The sequence below is a fragment of the Pan troglodytes genome, chromosome 4 (assembly GCF_028858775.2).
Source record: "Pan troglodytes isolate AG18354 chromosome 4, NHGRI_mPanTro3-v2.0_pri, whole genome shotgun sequence".
NCBI lineage: Eukaryota > Metazoa > Chordata > Mammalia > Primates > Hominidae > Pan > Pan troglodytes.
The window spans coordinates 53848838-53871903 of NC_072402.2; the positions used below are offsets into that span (position 1 = coordinate 53848838).

The following is a 23066-nucleotide window of genomic DNA, read 5'->3' on the forward strand; positions in this document are numbered from 1 at the left end:
TTCTTTTCTGAGATTCCTTCCTTCTTTTCCAACTCTGGCTGGCTTCATTATCCTTTTTTATTAACTTCCTCTATAGCATAACTTGTGCTTAATCATAAGTAGGGCTCACGAGGGCCCAATATGGGCCCACTGACCTCTCCTGGCACCATAGTTTCTCCACATACATTCTGACCTGACTCTTGCTACAGATCCATCATATTGATCACTTTAAATCTACTGTGGCTGGCCAGGTGTGGTGGCCTACACCTGTAATCCCAGCACTTTGGTAGGCTGAAGTAAGAGGATTGCTTGGGCCCAGGAGTTTGAGACCAGCCTGGACAACATAGGGAGACCTTGTGTCTACAAAAAATACAAAAAAATTAGCCAGGCGTGGCGGTGCACGCCCGTGGTCCCAGCTGCTTGGGAGGCTGAGGTGAGAGGATCACTTGAGCCTGGGAGGTCAAGGCTGCAATGAGCCGTGATCATGTCTAGTGACGGAGCAAGACCCTGTCTCAAAAAATAAAAATAAAAAAAATACTCTGGCCTAATTTCTCACAGTCCTCCCTATAGTCTGGACTCACTCTGCTGCTTTCCATTTCTTCTATTTTATTTTGAAAATTAACTCACAGGCCACTCTTAATGTCCCTTCAGGAGTATGAGCAACTGAGAGGAAAAGAGTGATAGAGATGGGAGCAAAGAAAACACAAGGTCCTAGCATGGTCTTAGGGGACAGCATGTTGTAGTAAGGTGTTAAGAACATACCTGGAAGCCAGGAGATTAGGAACTAGTTAGTTCTGCTTCTGCCACTGACTGGCTGCCTGAATTTTAGCAAGTTATTTAACCTCTCTGGGCCTCAGTTCTCTCGTTTTATAAAGATAGGATTGAACCAAATAGTCTCTCAGATCCCTCCTTGCTCTCATATTCTTAGGGTCTATGTCTGATTTGTCATTGAGTGTAATGTATCCAAATATATTTCTCAGGCTTGGAAAGAATCCAGTCATCACCAGTCAGCTTTGATTCCTACTTGATCAACTACAATGTAAAAGAAGGTTTTAAAATATCTGAATTTGAGAGTTTCTGACTCTCATTTACTGCTAATACTTGAGTTACTTATGTGTCAGTTTCAGGAACTACCTGCCAAATATAAATTATTACTTTCTGAATTCAGGGAATTCTTTTTTTTTTTTTTTTTCACCAGAAAGGGTCTCGCTCTGTCGCCCAAGCTGGAGTGCAGTGGCACGATCTTGGCTCACTGCAGCCTTGACCTCCCAGGCTCAAGTGATCCTCCCACCTCAGCCTCCCAAGTAGCTGAGACTACAGGCATGCGCCACTATGTCTAGCTAATTTTTTGTATTTTTTGTAGAGATGGTGTTTTGCCATGTTTCCCAGACTGCTCTCAAACTCCTAGACTCTAGTGATCCACCTGCCTGAGGCTCCCAAAGTGCTGGGATTACAGGTGTGACCCACTGGGCCTGGCCTAATTTTTCTTATTACTAGCCTGGAATATAGACATATATGTAAAAAGTTCCACAAGCTGTTGGAATGTTCTTAAACTTTCTACTCTATTTAAACAAAGGCTTTTGATAGCCACACAGCATGCCATCCATCTGTTGATGGCACATCCGAACACATGGTTTATTGTATGGAGTATGATTTCATTTGGTTTACAAAGCAAACACCTCTACCAATGATGTTAGGCCAAATCTGAAGAAGTTGAAAGGGAAGGACATCAGACTCAAGGAACTCAGATGCCTTCTTGTGTAGTGATTGTTTGAAAGTGCTAGTTACTTGGCAGCAGTCAGACACTAGCAGAGACCACTTAAGACCCAACAGAAGGCCAAGTCTCACAACTTTCATTTGACACAGTGCTTGTTTGGGGTAGGGTAAGGTGGAGAATTATTCATCACAATTCCAGTAAATAGCTCCTGGCCACAGAGCGTTACATTAGTCAAAAATGAGTCTGAGCACAAGAGAATATGAGGACACTCACTGACAGTAGGATTTTATAAAACAGAATTAGCCATTTCTATGTCATGTGCCCTTATTCATTTGGCAAAATCTATTGATTTGTTGTTGTTAACTATTTTTCTCATTTGTGAAATATCTTGTGCTTTTCTGAGTCTTAATTTTCAAGATTTTATAACTTACCAAGTTAACAGTGTGATTAAGTTATCTTATAAGTCAAGCTAGAGGCTAGTCTCAGAAAAGAATGATGCATTTTATAATACTATAGTGTCTAATAATTGTTCTTCTCCTTTGTTTCTTTTCTTTACACAATCAGAATATTATTCTGACAATGCCTCATAAGCTTTTGTTTTTAGAATTTAATTAATTGTAAAGTTCTAATTTTAGCTTTAATAGTAATTTAAACTAGAAATTTAAAATATGGTTCAATGGCAGAAAAGGATATAACCATTATACTGAGAGAGAAGATCTCCCAGGGGGTATTTGGCATGTATGAGAAGAACTGATCATATTGTCAGTGCCCTAAATTAAGCCAACAATTTCATATATGTGTTAAGTTAAAATCAGAGCCCTTGGCTTTTCCTTTTCAGATACTGTTTTAAAAGAAGACCTTCCCACCATCAGACTGAAAGAATGTCAGTATAATCTTTATAATCTTTGAATTACACTTCAGATTTATCAACAATAGGCTCTTTCTTGTCACCATCAGCCTTGGATCACTTTGTGGGTGTATTGGAATTAAGGCCTGCCAGATTGCACTTTTATTGTTAACGAGCATTTTCCTCTTTTACTTGTCTTGTGAATCCACAGTAAAACTATTAATAATATCTGAGCCATGGACTACCACCTCACATCACACTCACCAGCCAATGATGGGAAAAGCCCAGTTGTCGCAGCTATCTTATGAGTACATTGAGGCATTTTGGTTTGCATGTTTAGTTATTGACTAAGTAGAAAGACTGGAAATTGCTAGAAATGACTGATTCAGATCCAAGTGTTCCCTTTAAGAGTACACAAACACATTCACTCACACATACATAGATGAACCTAAGATAAGTCACCTACCAGTATTTGCTGTTTAAGCAAAACACTCCAAGTGTTTTATTCTTCACCATATTAGAATAATCATCCCAAGAGATGAGCATTTTAGTCAGAACACAGTTTATATAAATAATATATGAGTTTGTGGTTTTGAAAATTCTTGATATCAAGCTTTGATATCAAGCATGTTCATTTTGTATTTGTTCCAGCTACCTTTTCCTCTGCACTGACTATTGACTTAGCTGAAAATGTAATGAAGAGACACTATCAAAACTACCTTTGTTGTGGCTGTTGGGAAAATGCTTTCCTTTCTTAATATGCATGTGCTCTCTTGCAGTTTGTGATGTCTGGCTGGGGTATAGGTTATTCATTTCGATGTGACATTGTTGACTATTCACAGTCACCCACAGCTTTGAGGGTAAGTTTCTTTTTGGAAAAACTTGAAATTCAAAATCAATGTTAAAATTTTGTGAACTGTTTGTAACACTGAATGTAAACTTAGAATAAGCAGATGACTCAGTTATCAGATTGTGTGTGTTGTGGTGGAGAAAGTGAAAAATTACAAGAATAAAAAAAATCACATGTATAATTTTCTATAAAATGAAAATTGGTGCTTTTCTTTTTTAATTTCTTGGATTTAAAAATAAATTCACATGTGGTTCCTCAAAAAATTGAAAATAGAATTACCATAAGATCCAGCAATTCTGCTTCTGGGTATATACCTAAAAGAATTGAAAACAGAGACTTGAAGAGATATTTGTATACTCATGTTTACAGCAGCATTATTCATAACAGCCAAAAGGTAGAAGCAACCCAAGAGTCCATGGATAGATAAATGGATAAACAAGGCCAGGTGCAGTGGCTTACGCTTGTAATCCTAGCGCTTTGGGAGGCTGAGGCAGGTGGATTGCCTGGGCTCAGGAGTTTGAGACCAGCCCGGGCAACACGGTGAAACCCCATCTCTACTAAAATACAAAACTTAGCAGGGCATGGCAGCATGGGCCTGTAGTCCCAGCTACTCGGGAGGGTGAGGCAGGAAAATCGCTTGAACCCAGGAGGCGGAGGTTGCAGTGAACCGAGATTGCACCATTGCACTCCAACCTAGATGACAGAGTGAGACTCCATCTCAAAAAAAGAAAAAGATAAATGGATAAACAAAATGTGGCATATGTATAGAATGGAATATGATTCAGCCTTTAAAAGGAAGGGAATTCTAACTCATGCTACAACAGGGATGAACCCTGAGAACACTATGCTAAGTGAAATAATTAGGTCACAAAAGGACATATACTGCATGATTTGGCTTATATGAGGTGCCTAGCTTAGTCAAATTCATAGACACAGAAAGCAGAATTGTAGCTGGGGTTAGAGAGGGTGAATGGGATGTAGTTTAGTGGGTGTAGCTTCAATTTTGCAAGATGAAAAAAGTTCTATGGATGGATGGTGGTAATGGTTGAACAACAATGTGAAGGTACTTAATGCCACTTAACTGTGCACTAAGAAATGGTTGACATGACAGATTTTATGGTATGCATATTTTACCAAAATTTAAAAATATAAGCTTTTCTTCCATATACAAAATAAAATAAATTTAGATTTATTTGTGCTTCTGCAGATGGCACATACCTGCTGGCTTTATTACTTCTCCAAATTTATTGAGCTATTAGATACGGTGAGTATATGGCCACCACATTTGGTAAATGTTTGATCTTAAATGTTTGATCTTAAATGTTTGATCTTTCAGTGAAACCAATAAACTGCTGTAGTTTCAGTTGTCTGATAACTTTGGTTATTTCTCCTATTCAGGCAGACCTACTGTTATCTTTTTTACCTTTTATTATCAGTAACTTTAGAGAATAGATAGGATAACCTTATTTTTTCAGTATTTTGCAAACTCTATAAAGTTTCTGTTATATAGCTATCAGTTGATTATGATAAGCATGGTGACTGTGTCATATACTCCAAAACTGCATCTTTATATAGATGGATGACAGTTGTTTTATGAATCAAGTTCAGGAAGTAAAAAGCAGAAAACATCTTACCTTTGTTTGTTTGTTTTTTTATCCCAAAGCACAGTCATCCATATTCCTTTAGGAGGATGAATAAACTTTCACGAGAATGTTGCATTACCCCTGGGCTGTCAGTAATTCAGCTGCTTTTCTGAAGTCTGTGCTTACTGGGCCCTATCTCTTCGTACTTCAGATCCTAGTGAGGATCGCCTCTGAACTTGGATGACCGGGTCTTGGGAGAAGCACGTGTCACAAATTAGGGTCTGTGATTTAGAGGAGAAAGCCATGAACCTTTGTTTCCAGAGGAGCTTAGGAAAGCTGAATATTTGTTGTATCTTTGCAGCAAGTGTATCTTAGTTATTTGGAGCTAGTTTTGGCTCAGACTGAAAAGTGTGTTTTCTTTGGAATGCATACCATGATATTTCTTGTAGGAAATCTCAATATGCTTCACCTTTTGAAATGACTAATCACATAATGTTAGAATTGGAAAGGACTTGTGTGAACATACAATCCAGTGGTTCTTGAACTTTAACATGCGTTTAGAATCACCTGAGACTTGTTAAAACACAGCTGCCTCGACCCCCACCCCCAGAGTTTCTGATTCACTAGGACTTGGATGGGGCTCAAAATTTGCATTTCTAACAAGTTCTCAGATGATGCTAATACTTATTGGTCCAGGGACCATGTTTTGAGAGCCTGTATTCTGGTGGTTCCAGCCCACATTGTGCAATAGAATTAATTGCATTAGGGAAAACAACGACGACAAAAACAAGCCCTACCTCCAGAGATTTGGTGCCATATGGTCTGGAACAGAGACCAAGCATAGCTATTTTAAAAAGCTTCTTGGATATTGTAATATGCATCCAGGGTTGAGAAGCATTAGTCCAGAACCTTCACTCTGAGAAATTGAAGCCAAGGAGTTAAATGACTTACCCAGAGGAATGCTGCTACTAAGTGGGACTAGGACCCAGAGTGTTAGTGTATGGCTTTTTCTGTTGCACCACTCAGCCTTCTTCCATGTGCATAAGCAAACGCATTTTGCACTTGGAAATGTGCAAAATTTCCATATTCTCAGTTGCTTTGCATGTTCTCAGTTCCAGCTTCCGTAAGGAAACTGCACTGCTTCTGTGTCCTTCCCTAAACTACATTGCTCAAATACTCCTCTTAATACTTTTCTTTGTGCTATTCTGTTTAGTCTTGTATTTAAAAATCTTAACACTCGTATTCTTAATTTCACTTTGGAATATTTTTTGAAAATTTCCCCCTCTCCCAAATTCTACCATTTTGTTGACAGGGTTTTTACAAACCACTGGATAACGTTCACTCTGAGTGTTACCTTCCTTCGCCTTCTCATTTTTTTCTATGCAGTTTTGCTTTCTTTCCCCTCATATTTCTCAAATTAACTTTTCAACTTTTTCTCCCTTCATTTTTCTTTAATAATAATTTCCTAACTTTTGATTTGTTGCAAGTCCTCTTCGTTTGCCTAATCCCTTATCCATATCAGTAAGATGTATTAGAAAGCAATGTAGAATATTTCAATCATAAGTCTTCTGCTTTCCCATACACTTCAAAATCCAGGGAAATTTTTTTTTTATCAATACAATTTCTTTCAATAATTTTGGCCATATTCCTTACTTTATATCTTTGATTTTTAAATCTACATAAAGTTTCTTTTTGCCTTTTTATTGGTGTTTCCATGTATAGGCGTCGTACCTAAGTTACTTCATAATAATTAGATTTGAGCTGCCCCTTGGGGAATTAGCTGCTTCTGTAAGCATTCTATAAGGCAACACTTTTAGAGGAAATTATGATATGAAATACTTTGCACTTTGCCAATATTTTTTGTAATACTCAATACACTATCAAATGATTTTCTGTGAACTTGATATTCTTTAAATTATTTCAGATCTTTTTTGTTCTGCGCAAGAAAAATAGCCAAGTGACTTTCCTTCATGTATTCCATCATACCATCATGCCGTGGACCTGGTGGTTTGGAGTCAAATTTGCTGCAGGTAGACAAGGGAAATTTGGGATCATGTGTTATAAACAACATTTCTATATGCTAAAAAGAAAATATTTTTCTAAAATATGATTTATAAGAAACTCAAAAAAATCAAAGAGTCACTTTGTTTATACTTATTTCATTAATTATTACTTGAAAAATAAACATAAGACTCATAATAACTAGGTTTACCCCACTCTTTAGATATACATAACTTCTGGGCACAGCCTTCTACACATATTCTTTAGTTGTTTTGTTTGTATTTTATTCTTTTCCCAGAGAAGTTTATTAAATATCTTTAAATAAATAAATAATAAATAAATCAAATGGTAAAAACTTTGGCTTTATAGGAGTATAGAGAACAATTTCCTGTATGTTCCCAGGAAGTTAGAATGTTTATCTCAAATTCTATGTCTTATTTGCCTTCAAATTTCTAATAGCTGACACACACTCTAACCCCTAATAGCTCTTTAAAGATGTGTCAAATTGTGGTTACCCCAACTTCCTAAAGCATCCTACCATATTAAAGAATGTGTTGATACTGTTTTTAAGGTCCAAAATAGTTTAAATTGAAAGTTTGGAAAACAGGTCGTTTCTTTTTTGTTTTAGGCTTCTGAACATCAAGAATTGGAGAAACCAGAAATAATTTTATCCTATTATACAGTTTTAAATAGGTGATATCCCCAAGGATATATTCTTACCTTAGGAAAATTTGGTTGGGGGGATTTATTTGTTCCAGTTTCTTAAATTTTAAAAGTCTTCAAATAGACCTATAGCTGATAACATTTCTGTGAATAGCTTGCCTCTATTGGCCTTTCTAACTCTGCTAGACTAAAAGAAAGGGGGAACCACAATTGAGGAACTCTTGTTTGAGTTCTAGACTCTCTAAACATGGAGGAAAAATATCTACATGTCTCAGAGCATGGGAGGACATGGATAAGCCCGTGTCAGGAAGGGGATGCCAGAACTCAGAGGAGCCACAGGGGCTGTGAATCATGAGTAAACAGCTGTCGCTACCATGGCTTATGGGCATCGGATTTTCCAGGATGTAAAGTACCTCCTTACTCAGAATTGGCATTTATTAGTGAAGAATGTTTTTAAGTAAATGTAGCTGCTTTTTCTTATGAGGTTTGTTAGTATAAACCTTTCATTTACATTAAAACAAGATAGTCTCAGTGGTGTCCATTTGTCAAATCAACAGTAACTATATTAATCTCCATTATTTTACTTATCCTTACTTTCTGTGTTTCTATTTCCCCTTATATGCATATTGTCCCTTCCCATTCTTTCTACAGTGATATACATTGACACTTATTGGTGTTTGTGAAAAACTGGAAAATACCTAAACACTCACTAATAGAGTGGTTATTATTACTTGCGTCTATATGACTGTGAAACAAAAATGATATTCAGATGTATTAAATGTCCTAAAATGAGGATCCTATACACAAGGATTTAACAAAGCTCATCTTCTTTGTTAAGCATCTTGACTCCTAAATTATCAGAAATAGATGACTATTCTATTTTTAAAGTATGCTAGAAAAGGTGCTTTCACATCCTTATAATTTATTTATTCTGATTTCTCCCATGAGGCCAGGATACACACTGAAAACTAAATGTGAATAGAAGAAAGATTGGAAGGCAATATCCCAAAATATAAACAGAGGTGGTTTGGAGATATTGAAACAAAAAGTGGTTTTTTTCTCCCTCTTTATTTCCGTCCCTTTCTCTATATTTTCTAATTTTTAAATATTGAATATCTGACAGTTCAAGAATGGGAGAAATAAATTTTATTTAATGAATACAATTGAGCATTTTTCTAAGTTCTATGTTTGAGTTCATTGATAGTATAGTTTCCATTTCAAAAGCAAGCAGTGCTTTCAATAATGAGAATTTAAATATGATATACTTCAATTTTTTTTTTTTTTTTTTTTTTTGAGGCAGAGTTTCACTCTTGTTGCCCAGGGTGGAGTGCAGTGGTGTGATCTCGGCTCACTGCAACCTCCGCCTCCCAGGTTCAAGCGACATACCTCAGTTTTTAAGTGGTACTATGTTTATGGACATCAGTCACTTTATAACGGGTTTCTTGTCCACACCTTAATCCTTCTTCTTCTTTACAAAATGAAAATAGTAGAAGATAGTTTTCTTCTCTCTCATATGTTCCATGCATTGGCACTTCTGTTCGGTCTTACATGTGGAATTCTAGTAAACACTGACTACTCCTACCGTCATGACCCCTAGCCATAATATGATTTATCTCCACACTAGCAGAAACTAACCGAGCCCCCTTCGATCTTACAGAAGGAGAATCAGAATTAGTCTCAGGCTTCAATATCGAATATGCCGCAGGCCCATTTGCCCTCTTCTTTATAGCTGAGTATATAAACATTAGTATAATAAATGCCCTAACTGCTACAATTTTTCTAGGAGCACTATGCACTATTTATTCACCAGAACTCTATACGATATATTTTACTATTAAAACTGTCCTCCTAACCTCCCTATTTTTATGAATTCAAACAGCATACCCCCAATTCCGCTACGATCAGCTTATATACCTTTTATGAAAAAACTGTCTGCCACTCACACTGGCATTTTTCATATGGTATATTTCAATACCCGTCACAATCTCCAATATTCCCCCCAAACCTAAGAAATATGTCTGACAAAAGAGTTACTTTGATAGAGTAAATAATAGAGGTTTATTCAGCAGACCTGATACCTATTTCAGTGACAAGCACAGCAACAAAAGCTGTTCCCAGAAATGTTGTTTGGCACTGAGGTCCATTCCTAGAATGAAACTGTCCATTCCAAACTGATTTTTGCAAAAACTTGAGCACAGCTGATCTCTATCTAGTATTTAATTTCCTATTTTTCTGTTGTACTCCTCAATGGGGTAATAGCAATCCAGCTATTCTTTTGAATAGGATGAAGATATTTCTGTGGTAGGTTTTTACATTAATTATGCATATATCCCCTTCCAGAGATATGGAGAATTGTGATAATTACCCAGGTGATTCCTTTGTTTTTTCCAAAGGAGTAAAATGTGATGGTACTAATCGTAATTCATTCTGAGATGTTTGTTTACAGACCCATTATCATAAAGAAGAAAACAGGCTTAGAAAATATTTTGTTAGGAAAGCCTTCCAAAGAAGATACAAAAACATTATTAATTAAAATATGGTTGTTTTGTAAATAAACATTAAAATAGCTTGTCAGAAAATAATCATAACTAGAGAAAGTAAACATGTTACTTTTATTTGATAGCTTATTTTGATCAGTAAACCTTACTAAACACTCTTGGCTACACTAGTGCTTTGTTAAATCCCTGTGTCTAACTAAGATCCTCATTTTAGGATATTTAATGGTGAAAATATCCAAATAGAAAATAGGCACTCCTGAAACTGGATCCCTTCCTTACACCTGATACAAAAATTAATTCAAGATGGATTAAAGACTTAAACATTAGATCTAAAACCATAAAAACCCTAGAAGAAAACCTAAGCATTACCATTCAGGACATAGGCATGGGCAAGGACTTCATGTCTACAACACCAAAAGCAATGGCAACAAAAGCCAAAATTGACAAATGGGATCTAATTAAACTAAAGAGCTTCTGCACAGCAAAAGAAACTACCATCAGAGTGAACAGGCGACCTACAAAATGGGAGAAAATATTCACAACCTACCCATCTGACAAAGGGCGAATATCCAGAATCTACAATGAACTCAAACAAATTTACAAGAAGAAAACAAACAACCCTATCAAAAAGTGGGCGAAGGACATGAACAGACACTTCTCAAAAGAAGACATTTATGCAGCCAAAAAACACATGAAAAAATGCTCACCATCACTGGCCATCAGAGAAATGCAAATCAAAACCACAATGAGATACTGTCTCACACCAGTTAGAATGGCAATCATTAAAAGGTCAGGAAACAACAGGTGCTGGAGAGGATGTGGAGAAATAGGAACACTTTTACACTGTTGGTGGGACTGTAAACTAGTTCAACCACTGTGGAAGTCAGTGTGGTGATTCCTCAGGGATCTAGAACTAGAAATACCATTTGACCCAGCCATCCCATTACTGGGTATATACCCAAAGGACTATAAATCATGCTGCTATAAAGACACATGCACACGTATGTTTATTGCGGCACTATTCACAATAACAAAGACTTGGAACCAACCCAAATGTCCAACAATGATAGACTGGATTAAGAAAATGTGGCACATATATACCATGGAATACTATGCAGCCATAAAAATTGATGAGTTCATGTCCTTTGTAGGGACATGGATGAAATTGGAAATCATCATTCTCAGTAAACTATTGCAAGAACAAAAAACCAAACACCTCATATTCTCACTCATAGGTGGGAATTGAACAATGAGAACACATGGACACAGGAGGGGGAACATCACACTCTGGGGACTGCTGTGGGGTTGGGGGACGGGGGAGGGATAGCATTAGGAGATATACCTAATGTTAAATGACGAGTTAATGGGTGCAGCACACCAGCGTGGCACATGTATACATATGTAACTAACCTGCACATTGTGCACATGTACCCTAAAACTTAAAGTATAATAATAATAAATAAAAAAAACTTTAGACAAATTTAAAAAAAAAATAGGCACGCCTCTATTAAATAATAGGAGAGGTGTCTTAGTTAGAAAAGCTCTGACATAGTTCCATATCAAAGGTGAAATAGATGTCCTATGTGTATATTATTATGAAACACAAATGAATTTGAGAGGTATTTGGCTTATCCTCCTTTTAAGCACCTTGACTCCTAAACTATCAGAAGTAGACAACTATTCTATTTTTAAATTAACCTAGAAAAGGTGTTCTTATACCACAATAATGTGTTTATTCAAATTTCCTTTGGGAAAGAAGACCATTCCAAATATAAATAATACAAGCTGGAAAGTTGTTAATAAGCTTAATTAATTCAGTTCCTTCTGACTTGAAATTTATGGTAATTGAGGGATTAGCTAAAATATGGCTTTCTCTTGTCAGGAGGAGAAAGTTTATGTAGAACAGTATAGCATAAATAAGGCTTTGGGAGAATACTTAACTGCTTAAAAGTAATTATTTAAAACAGGTTATTTTAACAGAGTACTTCAGCAGTGCTAGTATCTAGAAATATCTAGAATTGCTGCAATTAGGAATAATTATTTAAAAGCAATTTCTACTGTGTAACAGTTTTATTAGATTTTCTCCAGATTATAATTAGAAGTGATGAATTTGTATTTTCCTTTAAACTTTCTGTAATTCATAGTATTTATGAATTCAGTTCTTCTACCATAATCTAAATTGATGAGGGTTTGCTTTATTTCTAGAATTAAAGAATACTGGAATTAAGAAAATAGAATGTTTTAGAGAAAAATGTAAATTCCAGGTCAACATTACTAAGCTGAGTCAGGCTATACATAAAGAACACATATTCTTCCAGATTGTCATCTTAGGAAATGGACCCCAGGGAGGGTGTTCCTCCCGCCACACTATCAGCTAAACACCGTTTCCCCTTCTGCTGTATTACTGGTCCAGCTAAAGACAATTGAAATGATTTTTTCTTACATTCCCACATGTTCTTTGCTTCTATTCTCAATTGAAGGCGATCGGTAGGAAATGTGGCGAAATGAGAAGAGGAAAACCAAAATAGGAAGGCATAATCAATTGGAAGCCGTAAATAAGGATGGTTTCACAGTTAGTAGATTTGGGAAAACAATAATTAATTAAATTCAGCAGTTTGCTAGTGAAAGCCAGTGGTTTTACTGCCAAAATTATTTAATGAAGATTATTGAGAGTAGGAAAAGTAAATTTGATTGCACACAATGACATATACAAAAATATTCTTAGCAGCTTTATTCAGAATAGCCCAAATTGGAAGCAACCCACATGTCTGTCAATAGGAGAATGGGTAATTTGTGATGCGTTTATATGGTATAAACACAGTAGTAAAAACACAAACTACCAATATATGTACCAGGTACAAAAGAGTACATCCTGTGTAATTCCATTTATGTGAAGTTTAATAGCAGACAAAAGTAATAGTTGGTAATAAGAAGTTAGAGTAAAGCTACCTTGGGAGGGGTATATTCTTGGAAGGAGCACATGGGAATCTTATGTGGTGTTGGAAATGTTCTGTGTCTTGATCTTGGTAGTGACATGGGTGTATACATACATGAAAAATCATCAAGTTAAGATTAATGTACTTTGTATACTTTTTATATGTTAACCCTCACTACAATATGAACATTATTACTATTATTTAGCAACATATTATATTTAAAAGGTAACTCAACTAAGTGTAAGTAAATTCAAATCATAAGACCACCTTAAGCTAAGATATAACAAAATAAAGATACGCTAATTTACTTTCTCAGGTTCGTATCTTATATTTTACTAAATATACTATCCAGCCCCCTCTAATTTGATAGTTGTTTAACAGGATTGATATTTTATATATTTTTTTCCAAAAGTCAAGAAATAATTATACAAAAATCTCAGTTCAGATGAAAATGTGGTTCATTTTAAGGAACAATGGCACCATGTTACAATAATTTTATTTTCCAGGTGGTTTGGGAACATTCCATGCCCTTCTAAATACAGCTGTACATGTAGTCATGTATTCCTACTATGGACTTTCTGCGTTGGGGCCAGCCTACCAGAAGTATTTGTGGTGGAAAAAATATTTGACATCATTACAGCTTGTGAGTAATTAATTGTCTTTAAAACCATATATGAAGCAGCTAGAGTCACTTGTTTTCACTGTGAATTAGGATACTGGTTAAATAAAGAAGAAAGACAAAACAATAGGGGTAGAGCGTCTGGCCCCTACATGATATGCCATCATGGTTCTTAATATGTTAGATGAACTTTGGTAACCAAGAGGCTCAGACAGTTAAACAAGCATGTGTATTTTTGTGCCATCTTTATATTATGCATTTATACAAGAATAAATAGATTTGTGATTAAGATAACTCCAAAGTTATGTGACCCTCAATAGGCATAATACCTATTAGAAATTAGAAATTCCATTAGATCTAAATGACCTTGAGGGAATGCAACTTTGAGGGAACGATGAGCCTTCCTGTGTGCTTACCTATATAGTCCCAACATTTATAAGTCCATCTTTCCTCCAGTCAATAAAAAGCACTGTGAGAATTAAAAATGTAGAGGGTTAGACCAACATATATGTATTACCTAAATTTGAATACTGCCCTTATATAAGCAATGTTTGAAAGAGCCAGAGGCACTCAGTTTGGACCTAATAATGCATTCTAAGCATTAATTCTCAAAATATATGATATTTAATTTTTTTGGAGACTCATTATGGGTTTGAGATGATGATTTGCTTTACATTTTATTGGTGTCTATTAAAAGGAGAATTCGGCCATCCTTGTATTTCCACATTTGCAGTCTATAATAAATTGATGTCATATTCTGCCAGTAACACCAATGAGAAAGTATGAATTTGGTTTAGATGGCGTGGTGAAGATTAATTTTTTATTAAAATCCTGTAACTTCCTACATGAAATTTGGCACATTCATATAATGTGTTCTTCCAGGTGAGAGATTGATATTTTAATGGGTAAGGATCCTAAATCAAGATCAGAGTATTTCCTTACAGAGTTATTTGTTGGATTTGAAATTGGCAGCAAACTAAATGATCAATCATAAGGATATGGTAAAATATATTATTTTAATTCATACTTTGAAATACTATGAAGTCATGAAAATTACTCACCATTGCTTCTTTAAAAAATATTATTTTCTCAAAGTAGTATATGCTCATTGCAAATATGTGAGAACACCTAATTAAGCAAAGAGAAAAAAATACATGTAATTCTGCCACCTAGGGATAATCACTGATATTTTTATTTGGTTTTCATCCAGTTTTTCTCTCAGGCATATGTGTACACCTTTTACATTTTTTGTATAATATTGCATATATAATTTTGTATTTTGTATTTAGGCTTTTTTTTCTCAGCATACTCTTAAATGTACAAACTTTTTAATAACGTGAAAAAATATTGATGTAGAAAAAATAGGATGGACATTTTTTCATTATATTCTCAAATATGTCTATTATACACAAACATACACATGCATAGAATGTTGAGGATATCGTTTAGCCTTCCTAAAGTTTTGTTTTCTCTTTTGGAAAATGAGAGGAATAAGTGGCTATGTTGTCGGAATGTCATAAATATACATTAAGATAATGCAAGGAAAGTTGATGATGACAAGGATAAAATGATAATAAAATAAACTATATGAAAATCTTAACCATGATTATAACTAGACAGATTGTGAGTAATTGTTGTCTATTTCTTTATAGAGTTTTACTTTTCTAAAATTTCCACAGAACACATATTGCTTTTTAATCAGGGAGAACATGATAACCAGAAAATCTGAATATTAGCCTAGAAAAGGTCCCTCATGGGACTGTGTAAGATGTTCTGCCCCACAGAGCCCTTGAGCACTACTAGAAGGGCCACCAGTTCTCTCTCACACCTCGTAGATTCTCTGCCTCAGTTGGCAGTTCAGACACTTTTTTCTTTTGAGATGGAATCTCGCTCTGTCACCCAAGCTAGAGTGCAGTGGCACGATCTCGGCTCACTGCAACCTCCGCCTCCCAGGTTCAAGCGATTCTCCTGCCTCAGCCTCCTGAGTAGCTGGGACTACAGGCGCGTACCACTGCGCCCGGCTAATTTTTGTATTTTTAGTAGAGATGGGGTTTCACTATCTTGACCAGGCTGGTCTCGAACTCCTAACCTCGTGATCCACCTGCCTCAGGCTCCAAAGTGCTGGGATTACAGGCGTGAGCCACCGTGTCTGGCCTAGACACATTTTTATCTGTGACAGTGGAGGACAAGTGGCAGGTATAAGGACTCCGAGATGCTTTAACTACTAAAAAATTCCAGGGGCTCTAAGTAAAATGTTATTATTTTCCAAAAATAAAAATATCTGGTCCAATAACCGGACAGAATATTTGAAATTGAAATCATCCTGAAAAAATAGGCCACATGTAGTGCATGGTCATTTCATCATAGTCAAGGACTCAAGTCAGAGACTTATAGAGAAAACCTGCTCTGTTGATTCTCTGAGTAGTAAAAAGGTTGCTGCACTGCACAGCTCCAGGGAACATTTAAATATAGACCCTGTGGTTGTGCAATTTTGTGGTTCTGAATAGTGGATCCATACTTCCAACTGGCTTTTGACATTATACCACCCATTATCACTCTCAGGGAGGCTAGATTTAAAGATGGACTTCTCTGCCCAGTAGTGCACTCCCTGCACTTTGGGAGTGCATAAACATAGGTAGGTAAAGAATTGTTAACTCTTCATATCTGAATAACTTTTTTTCACGTTTTCATTTCTTAGGTCCAGTTTGTTATTGTCGCCATCCACATAAGCCAGTTCTTTTTCATGGAGGATTGCAAGTATCAGTTTCCAGTCTTTGCGTGCATCATTATGAGTTACAGTTTCATGTTTCTGCTGCTCTTTCTCCATTTTTGGTACCGTGCTTACACCAAAGGTCAGAGGTTGCCCAAAACTGTGAAAAATGGAACTTGCAAAAACAAAGATAATTGAAGCCCAACATAAGTCTATGATCGAAACTGATACATTGTCTTCCTTGACAATCAAGAGATATTTACCTATGCAGTGCATTTTGTATATTTTTCAAAACTAAGAGCTTGTATTTTTATGGTAAGTTATTGGGATGTCTGATATTTGAGAGCCCGAAGCTTCCAGATAACAGTCTTCTGATAATTAGAGCCTACAGCAGCCAGAATTTTTTTTTGTTTTTGTTTTTTTAGCTGCTTTTAAACCTAATCCAAAGGTTTTGTTTAAAACATTTTGTTGCAGTGAAAAAAAGATATGAAGCAATACAGTACTCTTCAAAGAAGTCCAATAAAGATGAAAAATATCATTAGGTATTTTGAGCACAGACAGAGATCCATGTGATACAATAGATTCCTACTGCTGGGTCTGGAAAGTCTAGAAACCAACTGTAGGCCCTGGCTTTGTCATTTATTGACTGTATTCAGAAGATACTATATTTGCTCTAGAGTTAACTCCCATTTTAGCAAGCTAGCACAGGTGAAAATTGAGTGAGTTTTTGATAACTTGTCATTTAAAATCATTAATGATAATTTTCAATGGATCTTTTCAGTAGCCATCACCAGTTTTGCTGATAAGACTTCCTCACAACCCATTTGTTGTACAAACTGTTTCAAAGTAGCAATCCTTTGGGTTAGTACACTGATGCACTTGATACCAAGTTTCATTCAGTTGATTATTTTCAAAAGGTGATTTGTTTTAATGGATTAATGAATACTTTGCTATTACTGTTTTACAATTAACTTTGTATATCTCTGGAAAGAGGTGAATTTGTCAATGAAAAAAGTATTGTGCAGTTCAGTGGGAAAAACCTGTTGTCTGTTATAGTATCACATCACTTTCTTACATTGTCATGGTTTAAATTATTATCTTGGTGAAATATATAGGTTAGATACTTAAATGTTCATATTATTAGCACACTACAGGTACTACCCTTAAATCATAAATAATATTACCCATTGTACACAGTTTCCAGATATGAGTTAGAGTGGCTGTGAAGCAACTAGAGGCAAATTGTGGCACAGAGAATATCCAGGGGAAAATTGATTATGTAAGCAAGGGCCGTTCTACTTTGAGAGAGAGACAGACAGACTACATAATAGTAATAGATTATATAATTAATGTTATAGATACACTGAACAATAAAGTATTTTCTGGAATTATGAATTAATTAACAACCTGGATTTCTGTTTCCAGACCTATAAACCATGTAATGAAGGACTGAAATTCGTTTGGCATAGGCTTTGTTTCTTTAAAATTGCTACTTTCTTTCTGTTATTTTTACATTTTCTTGTCAGAGAATCAAAACTATTAGTCAGTAGAGTTTTGTCCATGAAATAATATTTGGACATTTGTGAATTTTTCCCTATTTTTTTCCTTCTTTTATTTATACTCAATTTTGAAGCACTGTTTATGTTTGTAGGACTTTAAACAATTAGTACTTAAAGCCCCAGTTAATTTTGAACACACAGAGATGCTTATTGTACTCTGTGTACAATAAGTATTTTTATGTTTACACTTACCAGATTCATAAGGTTATTTGCCTTTAAGTGATCTTTTGTGATTTTACTTGATTACAGCATGAGAAGGTAAAGGTTGATAAATGGGAGTAATTACATATATATATAATTTATTATTATTTTTTCTGAAGCAGAGTTTTACTCTTGTTGCCCAGGCTAGAGTGCAATGGCACAATCTCGGCTCACTGCAACCTCTGCCTCCCAGCTTCAAGTGATTCTCCTGTCTCAGCCTCCCAAGTAGCTGGGATTACAGGCGCCCGCCACCATGCCCAGCTAATTTTTGTATTTTTAGTAGAGACAGGGTTGGCCAGGCTGGTCTCGAACTCCTGACCTCAGGTGATCCTCCCACCTCGGCCTCCCAAAGTTCTGGGATTACAGGGGTGAGCCACTGCGCCCGGCCATAATTTTATATTTTTAGAATATAAAGAATGAAGGACAAAAGAGCACAGCTAAATGAAACTGCTGCTCTAATTTATTCCACTGGAAAGGTCTCAGGACTCCTTAACTGTTTTCCAGGTTTGGCTCTTCATATCTAACCTGTGCTAAAATGAGAAGGTATGCTAGGGTGCTGTTAGAAATCACACCATTTCCAAAGAACCCAACTAGTATAGAGACCAAAATGAGGCAAAAATAAAAGAGATGAAACAGGAGAGTTTATTTCTTGCATACTTTCCGACCTTCATCATACAACCTCTCCTAACCTCCCTGTAGTCTTTAAAATGTTTAACTTGCCTATAAGCTAACATGTAATAAAACACATACTCAATTATATGAATAGAAGTGGAGAGCCAGAATGCTACAAAAGAAATCACAGCTGCTAGAAGTATCCTCCATAGAAACATCAACATGATTGTGGATCAAAATGATTTTCACTGGATATGGAATTTGTATGGGCCATATTTATTAAAAGAGTTCTGTGTGGTCACATAGAGTTCCTTTGGGATTTCATCCCACTTTTCAGGACTTAATTTGTTTGGGTTTGCTTACCTAACAAGCAACAACAACAACAAAATAAATAGTTCCAAAATCTAGTTTATTACATAAATCTCTATGAATCCTTGAGGGCCTATATCTATATTATAAATAAATACAAATATAGATTTTTAAATATCTATGGGACTTTGCCATTTACAGCCTTAATTATAAAATTATGAGATTATATTCTCTCCATTACCCTTTATTTCTGTTAACTTTTTAAAGACTGGAACATTCTGTGGATGTTGTCAAAGTTTGAGTTTGTTTTTCCCTGTGTATTATAATAAATTTGTGGTATCGCATGTATACGTGTGTATATTTTTCATTTTGGAATCTAGCTGCATATATTTGCATGGGTTGGTGACTTTTAATTTGAATACTCACCAATCAAAGTTATTTTACATATTTCTTGTATACGTGCTGTGTTCATCTTTGGGATACAAAGATACCTAGAACATAATTGGGATCTCTTGGAACTTACCAACTGGCAGATGAAATTATGTGACAGGGCAGTAGATGATAGGTGCCAGATGAGTGACAGTTCTGCCACTTAGCAGACAGGGAAGACTCTATGAAGGAATTTGAATTTGAGTTATGTGTTTAGGTTGTACAGAATTTCAAAATTGGTGATATGTTAGTAGGCAAGGTTTTTTAAGTGGAAAGAATTAACAAAAAAGAATATTTTGCCATCCCCACTGTCTCTAATAAATGGGACTAGCTAATGATCACTGGTTGCTAAAACAATTAGATGAAAGGTTGATGGGGATGGCTTGTGCTGATATGACTGAACCCAGTGATCAATCTTAATATCATTCAAAGTGGGACAACCAGATGTTTTGTCTCATAATACACTATAATACTCTGAGGTATTCGTGGCAAAAAAATTTTTGAACTTGAATCTAATAAATCCTCTGTATCTAAACTACTAGTTACAGGAAATACAATATATAAGAGTTAAAAGACACAAAAAGGATACCATCAGCCAAGTCCAAAATGTAGGAAATTCCATAGAACAAATGACCTGGTTTCTTCAATAAATAAATGACATTAAAAAAAAAAAAGAAAACCAGAGAAGGCAACTTTTGTAGATGAAAGACTTAAGATATACTAACCAAATGTCATTTGAATCCTGATTTGAACAAACCAAATCATAAAAGGACATTCTTATAACAATCAGATATAACTGAACATGAACTAAATTTTAAAAGGCAAACTATTAATATTAGATATTATTACTGTATTGCAGATGTATATATTTTAAAGTCCTTATATGTGAGATACATACACTGAAGTATGTATATGTAAAATGATAGGTTGTCTGATTTCGTTTTAACATACTCTAGTAAAAAGAAAAGGGGGTGTTGATAATTGTTAAAGTTGGGTAATGGGTTCACTTAATAGGAATTTGTTATACTCTTCTGTCTACTTTTGTGTATGTTTGAAATTGTCCAGTTTTTAAAAAGCAATGTATGTATTATAATGTTCTGTATAGATGTTATGTAAGTTAGGAACCAAAATGACAGAATTGACATGATTTTCACTGGTAGTCAGTCAGTATTGAGGGTGCTTACTGCATCTAAGTGTGATGAGAAACTTTAAAATGTACTGGATGTGGTCCCTGCCCTTAAAAAGTTTACAGTACAGTTTAAAAAGACAGGCCTACATCAAATTTTAATAAAAACAAAAGTGGCATACCTGTTGACAAGTGAAAAGTGTATTACAGATTTGCAATATATATTATCCTAAAGTTAAGTAGTTACCTTTGATGAAACAAAAAATAATGTTCACCAGGACCCACTGAAGATGTTTGATTGAGGAGTAACATGATCAGCCTGGTTATGAGAGCCTCTGGAAAAGAATCCCTTCCATGGAGCCCGAGGCTCCCTGTCACCAGCATTTTCCAGTATTTCCTTCTTGTAGGAAGCAGTTGGGTGTAATAGACTGTAGTTATTGTCTGTCATTCCAAAGCATCATGCCGTGTAGCTAAGTACTCTGGGGAAGGGCAGGGATACAGAGAAAATCTGCATATACCATATACCACCAGGGAAGAAGATGTCTTTGTATGCCTTCTTGGGTACCAAATACAATAGAGTCTAGGTCTGTTTCCTTCTAAAGGACTTTCCCAGGAGTCCCACACAACAACTTCCACTTACATCTCAATGGTCAAAACTGCCTCATGGCCATCTCTGGCTGCAGGAGAAGCTGTGAACTAATTTTCTAGATGGGCACATTGTCATCTCCAACAAAATTAGATTCTATTAGTAAGAAAGAAGGTAAGAGGTGACGTTTGAGTAAGCACCTGATGTAACCTCACCCACTGAGAATCCACCACCATGATGGGCCATTATTTTGCACAGAAGTACATATAATTCTTCAAGTGTCTAAATGGAAAAGTGATTGAACACTCTTATTTAGGGCCAGCACTGTGCCTGGCATCAGCAAATGATTAAATCATTACTTTTGGATGAATATATATACACATAAGTTATATATAATGTATTATATATAATAGATTCATTCAAAATGATTGATACACTAATATAATTTAAAATATATAGTCTATATATTATAATTCAGTGTATATATTTAGCATATATTTTTCCATCAGTATACTATTTGTATAGCCTTTGTTATCTTTATATAAATAGTATTGTTGTTTCTCAAGCTGTTACAGTTTATCTATTATTGACTAACAAATCACTCCTAAATTTGATGACTTACAGCTACATCAAGGCTACATCTCTTACCACTTTGAAGGATCAATGATTTGAGAAGTCGAGTGGTTATTGTTTGGGGTCCCTGGTGCAATTGCAGTCAGACTGTGGCTTAACCAGGAACCAGGAGGTTGAGGCAGTGGGGGATGGCTGGAGATCTCTGTGTAGTCTCAAGTCCTCTCTGTGTGGTCTTTCCCCTTGGGCTACTTTGAGCTTCCTCACAGCATGGCAGTCTCAGGGAAGTCAGACCGAAGGCTTCAGGAGTAAGCATTCCAGTGAACAGAATGGAAGCAGTATTGCCTTTTATAGCCTAGCCATAGAAGTCAGGGAATATCACTTCCCCTGTACAAAAGCCCACCCATTTTCAAGAGGAGAGGACACAGACCATGTCCCTCAATGGGAAGAGTGTAAAAGCTACCTTGTAAGTACATGTAGGATGGGAGAAATATTGTACTTGGAAAATACAGTCTGCCACACAAAGTATTACCTAAAATAGACAGGAATACTTATTTTTCTCTTTAGAAGAGTTAAAGCCTATCTTTAATTCACACAGTTCTGGTTTGTATTGACTAGTTCTGTAGGTGAAAGTAAGTGCCGTTTTATTTTTTCACTAAGGAAGTGGCCCCTTGCACAGAGAAATAGACTCAGATTTGAGTGTGGAGTTGAAGGTAGGTCCCTAGATTAAATGAGAGCAAGGGTTATGGTTCTCTTTGTTTCAGGCAGCATAAGACACATGATGATTGGGGAGGGGGTGGAGATAGAAATTCCTCCAGATGTTTCTAGCAGATACAACCACAATATAACAGGCCACACAACATGTCTTTTATACCAGGCTGCCCCAGAGAGAGGGCCAAAGGGCTCTTACTTTCCTGGCACTGGCTGGGCATGTTCATACTTTTTATTGACAGCCAGTATCAGGTCAGGCTGCACATGTACCTATAACTCAACAAAGTTACAAACTATAACACTCTTCAAATCTAAATATGAACATTTTTGCCTATATTCAAACTACAGCATTATTAAAACATTGCTGCACCTTGTTTGTATTCTAGGACCTACAGGATTCAATTAGTTTGGGATGTACTCTGGTTACTAAAGGGAGAAAGCTTGATATGAGGTAAGTATCTCTAAGTGCCCAGGCCACACAAAAGGACACTCTGTACATAGTCCTTACAACTTAAATAAGAATGATATAAGCATCTGAGTATTTCAATGTGGAGATGTAA

At 35.9% G+C, this 23066-nt stretch overlaps 1 protein-coding gene across 8 annotated transcripts in view; it reads left to right on the forward strand.

Moving 5' to 3' along the window:
- ELOVL7 (ELOVL fatty acid elongase 7) overlaps positions 1 to 19430 on the forward strand; it is a 92491-nt gene extending 73061 nt beyond the window's left edge. For 7 of the 8 annotated variants that reach the window (XM_009449122.3, XM_054684355.1, XM_003950553.4 and 4 more), the window contains 5 exons: positions 3323 to 3403; positions 4601 to 4657; positions 6901 to 7006; positions 13581 to 13717; positions 16392 to 19430. In XM_009449122.3, the coding sequence (XP_009447397.1) occupies positions 3323 to 3403; positions 4601 to 4657; positions 6901 to 7006; positions 13581 to 13717; positions 16392 to 16601 (591 nt within the window). In that variant the 3' untranslated portion in view covers positions 16602 to 19430. The remainder of the gene's footprint in view (positions 1 to 3322; positions 3404 to 4600; positions 4658 to 6900; positions 7007 to 13580; positions 13718 to 16391) is intronic. The other variant, XM_054684357.1, reaches the window with a different exon arrangement.
- Positions 19431 to 23066: the final 3636 nt, after the last annotated feature.